This window comes from Vombatus ursinus, unplaced genomic scaffold (genome assembly GCF_900497805.2).
Source record: "Vombatus ursinus unplaced genomic scaffold, bare-nosed wombat genome assembly UNPS02009918.1, whole genome shotgun sequence".
In the NCBI taxonomy this organism is placed as follows: Eukaryota; Metazoa; Chordata; class Mammalia; order Diprotodontia; family Vombatidae; genus Vombatus; species Vombatus ursinus.
The window spans coordinates 4,228,831-4,236,793 of NW_020949696.1; the positions used below are offsets into that span (position 1 = coordinate 4,228,831).

General features: G+C 52.1%; 1 protein-coding gene across 1 annotated transcript in view; it reads right to left on the bottom strand.

Annotated features, from left to right (window-relative positions):
* MKNK2 (MAP kinase interacting serine/threonine kinase 2) overlaps window positions 1-7,456 on the bottom strand; it is a 34,271-nt gene extending 26,815 nt beyond the window's left edge. The window contains exons 1-2 of the mRNA XM_027853092.1: window positions 7,372-7,456; window positions 6,520-6,584 (exon numbers count right to left, since the gene is read on the bottom strand). Of these exons, the coding sequence (XP_027708893.1) occupies window positions 6,520-6,570 (51 nt within the window). The 5' untranslated portion in view covers window positions 6,571-6,584; window positions 7,372-7,456. The remainder of the gene's footprint in view (window positions 1-6,519; window positions 6,585-7,371) is intronic.
* Between the last annotated feature and the right edge of the window lie 507 nt (window positions 7,457-7,963).

Sequence of the window (7,963 nt, forward strand, 5' to 3'; positions counted from 1 at the left end):
GCAGACAAAGGTTAAGTGACTTGTCCGGGGTGACAGAACTAAATGCCTAGAGCCAAATCTGAACTCAGGTCTCTGGGCCCAGTGCTCTATCCACTGTGCTATCTTGCCTATGCAGGTATCACACTAGATGACCCCTGAGGTCCTTGGTTAGTTCTCAATCCTATAAAAGGGCAGCCTGGTTTGTATTTCCCCATCCCCCAAATATCTCCAAAGGAAAATCCCTTGAGTCCTCCCCCCTCACTAGGTATCATCAACCTGAGGGCACGGCCAGGGGAGGGGGAAGAGGGGGAAGCTGTGCAGTGACCTCATGAACTAAATACTCATTTTTTATTTTTGCCTTTTTTTTTTTTGGTGAGGCAATCGGGGCTAAGTGACTTGCCCAGGGTCACACAGCTAGCAAGTGTCATGTGTCTGAGGTCGGATTTGAACTCAGGTCCTCCTGATGCCAAGGCCAGAGCTCTATCCACTGCATCACCTAGCTGCCCCTCAAAAACTCTTAATAAGAACTGAGTAAACGGCAAGCCTGGCCTGGCCTTAACCATCTCTCCCGATAACAGGAATTTTATATCAAGTCTGTCAAGTTCAGAGATCTGGAAAAAAAACGGTTCCTATTTCTTCAGCCCTTTACCATCTATCTGTAAAGCCCCTTCCTCACAACACCCTTTGAAGACAATAATATTCAAGTATTACAATCCCATTTTGCACATCTACATTTGTGCAAATGATTCTCAGGTTTCTATTTCCAGGTCGAGCCTATCTCCTGGCCTCCAGCCTTTCACGCCTGCCTATTGGACATCTCGAATCTTAAGCCCAAAGCATCCAAAATTAAACTCACCATCTTTCTCTCCCAAGCCCTCCTCTTTGCTTCCCTATTTCTGTCAAAGGTACCACCATCCTCCCAGTCATCCAGGCTCAAAAACTAGGAATCATCCTGACTCATCCTACTCTCAGCCCCCACACCCAATCAGAGGCCTTGGTCCTGTGATTTCCATCTTTATAACATCTCTTCTGTCTACCCCCTTCTCTCCTCTGACACTGCCACCCCCTCCCTGTGTTACCCCCCCCCCATCAGTTCATGCCCAGATTCTCCCAATAGCCTGCTGGTTTTTCTCTCTGCCTCAAGTCTCTCCCCACTCCAATGCAAGCTCCATTCGGCCGATCCTCCTAAATCACAGCTCTGACCATGCCACTCCTCTCCACTGCACCCCTCTTAATCAACTTCAGTAACTCTCCAAATAGAACATCACCTGGCAGTCAAAGCCCTCCATATCCTGGCCCTTTCCTAGCTGCACAGCCTTCCTCTGCCTTCCTCTTGTCCAGGTCCCTCTTCTATCCAGTGACACGGGTCTCTTTTCTACTCCCTGAACAAGATACTCCTGATTCTAAGCATTTGCACCGGCTGTCTCCCATGTCTGGAACACGGAACGGTCTACCTCCTCCTCTCTGCCTTCTGGCTTTCTTCAAGTCTCAGCCCAAATCCCACCTTTTACAGGAAGCCTCTTCCAAATCCCCCTTAACGCCAAAGCCTTGGCTCCAATTTACCTTTGTAAATATCTTGGTTGCATGTTTTCTCCCCTATCAAACTGTAAGCTCCCAGAGGGCAGGGACTAGCAATCTTTTGCCTTTCTTTGTATCCCTGACATTTAGCACACAGTAGGCACTGAATAAATGTTAGCTGACTGACTGATAAGGATCCCCAATTTAGAACTGGAAGTCTAGTCCAACCATCTCTTTAACAGATGGAGAAACTGAGGCCCACAGATAAAGTGACTTGCCCACACAAAGAGCAAACACAAGGTCTGGGATTCAAACTGAGGTACTCACTGAATCTAGCATCCTCTTGTTGTAGTCAAGAAAACAGAAGCTCAGTGTCAAATGACTGGCCTATGGTCATGCAAGCTAATAGCTAAAAAAAGTCTGACCTCCAACCCAGACCCTCCTGATTCCCAGGAAGGATGAATTGTTCTGTGGTGACAGGCTTAAGTTTACTTTCTCCTCGTTGACCTCTTGGCAAATAAGAACACCGCAGAGTTCCTGCAAGGCATGACCCGCAGGAATTCCACAGCAGGGCTGGAGACAACACAGGGAAGCAGGCTAACCTCAGCAGAGACATGGGCCAAGGCCTGGCCTGGCCCCTCTGCTAAGTATAGGGACACAGCGAAGTCTTCTCAAGCTTCGGCGAGCCAGTTTTTCAACTGCAAAATGGATTACTGATAATGCAGGCGGAAAGAATCTTCAACTTCCTCCTTTTACAGACGGGGAAACTGAGGCCCAGGGAGAAGAAATTTGCCCAAGATCTTTACCAAAAGCAGCCAAACCCAAGTACTCTTTTTACAGCCCCAGACTCTTATTTATTTGCCTCTCCCACCCTGGCACGGTTTGTGGTGGAGTGTAAAGGAATAAGATGCTGATTACAGAAATCAGCATCATTCTTCAGGATCATTCTCAGACTCAGCCAGTCTTCTATTACCCCATCACTTGGTACACAAGAGTAGAAAAGCCTGAGGGTCCAGGGAGTTCCCTGGGAGCCAGGCCTGGTCCAGTCTTTCTAAGCCTCCCTGGACCTATCTTCCCTTCTATAAAATGAGAACACCGTCCTTCACCCACCCAATTTTAAAGAAGGGGATGAGGAGAGATTTGGGGAGAATCTATAGAATGCAAATATAAAAGTTTTAAACTCTTTAAAAATTCAAAGTACTTTTTTTTTCTTTCTATTTGTAATCTGACCACCAAGAGAGAAAGTTCTGGGAGATGTGAGGCTCACACTACTATCCCCTTTCGAACCTAATTCAGCATCTCTCTCTCTTTCTCTCTCTCTCCTCTCTCCTTCTCCCTCCTTCCAAGGAAGGGACCTAGCCAGATGTTGACAGCTGCCCATCACAGACTTCTCAGCCCAGGAATCAGGCAGAGGTCAAACCCTGGGGCTGGGAGGGAGGGGTGGAAAACAAATGTTGCTTAAGAGCCTCCTCCCCTCCCCCACCCCCCAAGGGGCAGAGATTGTTGCTAGGAGCCAGGCCTGGGAGCAGCGGGGGAAGAAGAGAAAGAGAGGAGGTTCCAGACTAAACCAGCTTGGGGCGGGTGGGGTCAAAACCTGGAATCATCCTACCCCCAACCCAACAACACCCCCTTTTTAGCCTTTCTCTTCCATGGAGGGAGTGGGCAGGTCCCTGAAAGGAGCCAAGGCAGAACAGGCCCAAGCAAAGGGGTAAACGTACTGTCTATTCTTTCCTGGACAGGGACACACACAGACACAAACACAGACACACACACACACACACAACTTCTCAGTTTCTAATGGGATCACACCATTCTCACAGGCTTCTTGTGAGGAAAGCAGGGGGTCAGGCGTCAAGCATTTATTCTGTGCTTACCATGCCAGGGCACTGTGCTGGGGATACAGAGAAAGGCAAAATGAAAATCGGGGTACTACTTGATGATTTCCAATGGGGGCCATTATTGCTAGCTTCTCGGGCTCAGTTCCCTCATTTATTAACTAAGGACCATTCTATCTTGAAGTTTTCTTCTAAAAAGCAACTAAGACACTCAGTGGAACTAGAACAAGGTCTCCCAATTCCAAACCAGTGTGCTACACCAGTCCCACCGATCAGACTGGCCTCTCTGAAAAAGGCCAAGCAGGCCCACAATGGGGCCGCTCCCCCAAACCCCAAGTTATCCCAGAGACCTACCATTCATTTCAACACTTATTAACCCTTCTGTGTCACAACCCTGAGCTTCTTAGAATTTAAAAAAACAAACAAGCATATTAAATGTCTCAGAAAAACAGGATGAGGAGGAGCAGTCTCTCCCCTCCCCCTCTCCCTCCCCCAATTCTAATACTCGAGAAGGGGGCAAAGAGTCGCCTTCCCTGCTCTGGTCTGGCCCCAAAGGCCAACACCCCTCAGACTTCAGCTTGGTAGGGAAGCAGGGTCAGCAGGCCTTGGCAAGAGGCTGGAACCATGGAGAAATTTGTGTTTACTCTGGCTTAGGACTGATGCGGGGCTTATTCTGCTGAGCTGGCCCAGGCAAGCCTCCCCCCACCACAGGGGGAGCTGCAGAACTGGGGGGTACAACACCTACCCCCCCTAAAAAAGTCTAAAGCTGAAAGACTGTTTGGAAAGATCAGGCAAGTCTCTAGTGTTCAAAGGGGAAAATGGGCTCCGACTGAAGCAGGAGAAAAAAGGTTAGGCAGGAGAAAGAGCATACCTGTCTACCATGAGTTCCACCAACCCACTTCACAGGAACCCATGGTGAAGAGTGAGGATAAATTACAAAGGGAGGGTCCCCAGGGGGACAACCATCTCTACCAGAGGAGGAAACTAGCAGAGGTAGTGGGCCTTGCTCCGGGTCACAAAGCTAGGAAGTGGCGAAGGCCAGGATCTCCCAAGGCTCTTTTTGCTAGATGCCACCGATAGCAGTAGCAGCAGAGTCAGGTTTTTCATAGAGAAACACAGGAGGGAATGGATTCTGACTTTGCAGCGCACGCCTCAGATCCACTCATCTGCTCAAGCAGCATCTCTCAACGCCTTCAAGAGCTGAGACTCTAGGCCTCCACCTCCCCGTCCTCTGGAGGAATTCGAGGAGAGCCCCCAGAACCTCTTAAGGGCCTGATCGGATCCCAACCGGAAGATGGCAAGAAAGCAGGCACCCAGCTACCCAGAGGCCGGCCAGGCACTCTGGGATGAATCTAAAGGAAATTAATGTTTGTGTGCGAGAGAGACCAAGGAAGAGACAAAGAGGTACAGGCTCCGTAGGAACTCTCTCTGTAACTCTCTTCATTTACCCCTCCCACCCAGATTAACCAGTCACCCAACCTACAGGTTTGCAGCAGCACCTCCAATGCCTCAAACAGGGTGCATGCATGCATGCACACACACACACACACACACACACACACACAGTGCATCCCTGCCTATCTTACTCAGCAACAGGTTATTTCCAAATGAGGCCATTACATAAGCCCAAATGCTGACATCATTCTGTCCTGGGAAAAAGGAGGTGGAGAGGAACGGGGACAGGAGCCTGCCTCCTCTTCCCACAACAGACCTTTCTCACTCTCCAGCCTCTTTCTTCCTTCCCCCCACCCCTCACCCCCCCCCAAAAAAATCCAACATTAATTTGAGATATTGTATCAGAGCCCCAAAGCTTCCCGGCAAGACAGGAAATGGTTTTTAAGCTGAGGATTCAAAATGAATGCCAGGCAGATAATGACTACAGCTGGCATTTATACTGTGCCTTAAGGTTTGCAATGCATTCTGGACATAGTCACTTAATCTGATCCTCCCAGAAGACAGCTCTTAGGTTATGCCCATTTTACAAATGAAGAACCTGAAGCACAGAGAGGTTGAGTGACTTGCCCAGGGTAACACAGCTGTAAGTGTCTGAGCTCAGGTCTTCCTGATACCTAAACTCTCTTGGAAGCTGTAAGGATGGTAAGGTCCTCTTGTCAGGCTCAGAACTCAGAGCTTCTCAATAGCACTCCTCCAAAACACATGGAAGAAGGAGGTCAGCAGAGTCCGGATTCTACAGCTATGGCTGCCAGTGTGATTCTGGCCAGGCCCTTTCCCCCAGGGGTCTCGGTTTCCTCATTTTATAGTTTCCTCATCTATAGAATGAGGGAGGGGGCTGGAGTAACATCTCTAAGGTCTCTCTCCAACTTTCTGATTTTATGATCTCCCTGAAGGAAGAAACTGAGGCTATGAATTCTAAGTCTTGCACTCTATAAGTCAAGGCAGGGAGGGTCAGCCTGTCCAGAACAGGTTCCAATTCTACACTGACCCTTCCTTATCCCTCTCAACCACCCTGCTGCTATAGATCAGTGCTTCCCCAGCAGTAGAAAGGGCTCTTTCAATCAGCCCCCAGAAAACACAGTATCCCAGAGCAGGAAATCCCTGAAAGGGGGTGGGGGACCAGGGAGAGAAGGAATGTCGGGAGGGAAGACAGAAAGGGAATCAGGAAAGCAGTTACCCAGATACACACCCTCTCTTACTAGCAAAGACCAGGGTTCCCCGGGGCAAGGCAAGGAGACAGTGACCAGGGGCTTACTCTTTCTAGGGAAGAGCTCTCTTCTCCAGGCAATTGGGGAAGAAACCTCATTGGGATACAGAGGTGAGAGAAACTGGGGGTGCTTAGTCAGCACAACTGATGGGGGGCAGGCCCAGCCTGGATCACTGTTAGTCAATCCCCCCTCCCTGCCAGACCGAACTCCTCTAGTTGAGCTTGACCAAGCTTCTAAGTTTATCCCCAGGTCTTCCCGACATTCCCCCCTCCCCAAAGAAAAATCAACCCTCGAGAAGAACCTGAAAACTCAGTTGATGGAAGACATTGAGCAAGCCCCTACCTCTCTCTGAGGATGTTTCTGTCTTCTACAAAAAGAGAAGACGATCTCTTAGAAGCCTTCCAGGAAAACTTCACCTCCCAATGCAACTAGAGCCATCCCAACATCGAAGACGGCCCAAGAGCCAGGAGCCAAAGTCTGCCCCTCCCCACCGGCCCAGGATCAGGGCAAGCAGCCCCAGGTACCTTGAACGAACGATGGAAACCCTCAAGTTCAGCTGCTTTCTTCTGCACCATTTTTTGTCCGGGATCTTGCCAGGAGCGAGAAAATCCAAGTAGAGAAAAGAGGATTTGTGTAAGGGGAAGGAGGAGAAGCAGAGGAAGGGGCAAAGGGAACCCAATCGCTAAGTCCTACCCCGCCGGATGGAGACAGGGGAGGGACAAAGGAAAGGGATGCCAAGTGAGACCTGCAGCTATCGGGTGTTTCTCTCCCCACCTCCAGTGTGTAGGTGTGGGTATCTCCCTCCCTCCCGGGTCCTCAGTCCCTCCTCCTCTCCTGGAGTCCCGACCTCCACGCCCCGCCCCCTGTCTCTCTCCGCCAGTGTCACACGGAACATCTGGGACCCCACCCCCTCTCACTCACACACAGTCCCAGGGTTAAAGCAGAAGCAACTTCTTCCCTCCCCCTCCGCCAGCTGGGCCCCAAACAAAAGCTGCCGCCGCCGCCGCCACCGCCTCCACCGCCCCTGCCGAAGGACTGGGGCTCAGGGCTCAGGGCTCCGGGCAGCACGGGAGGGCATTCGAGGGTCTGCCTGCCGCCTGGTCTCCCCACAAGCTGGGTCCCCCCGTCCCCTCCGGGCGGAGCTGCGGAACCCGGGAGGTGGAGGTGGTCACTAGTGCGCGGACACACGCACACACACACCCCTCCTCCCCAAATGAGCAGCAGCGGCCACGGTGCAGACCATCCGCAGGGGTGGTAGCAGCAGCAGGTTCACTCGCTCAGCCCCGCTTTGGGCACAGGGAAGAAGGCGAGCGGAAGGCAGGAAACGGGACTGGAGTGGGGAGCCCGGCCGGACCGGCCAGCCCTCGGGCACTCACCAGGACCGAGGCCGGGGGCTCCCCAGTGAAGCTGCAGCTGCTGCCGATGGTATCACAGCCCGGACCTGAAGGCGCAGCGCCGCCGCCGCCGCCGAGAGGAGCCTGGCAGTCCCCGCGGCCCCAGCCTTTATAGGCTCCCTGGCCCCGCCCCGGGCCACCCCCTTCCCTGGCCCCGCCCCCGAGCTCAGCAACTGACCGCTGGAGGTGGGGGGAAGAGGTGGTGGTGCGCGTGTGTGTGTGCGTGTGTGTGTGTGTGTGTGTGTGTTTGGGGAGAGGGAGAAGGGGTGCGCTGGCCTGTAAACGAGCGGTGTTGGTGACAGGCAGAGGAGAGTGTCTGTGCAGTGAGTGTGTCTGCAGTGTGGGTCTGCACTTTTTTTGTAAAGAGAAAGAAATGTGTGTGTCCGTCGTGTGTGAAAGAGGAGTGTGTCTGTCTTCTGGGTGAGGAAGGGAAGGAGTGTGCGTGCGTGCGTGGGAGCATGTTTTGTATAGGGGAAGTGTGGGTCTAGGCGCAGTGTCGGGGGTGGGAGGAGAGGGGCTGCGGGCAGCGCATGTGCCCAGGGGTGCTGGGAGGGTGCGCGAGCTAGCTAGCGAG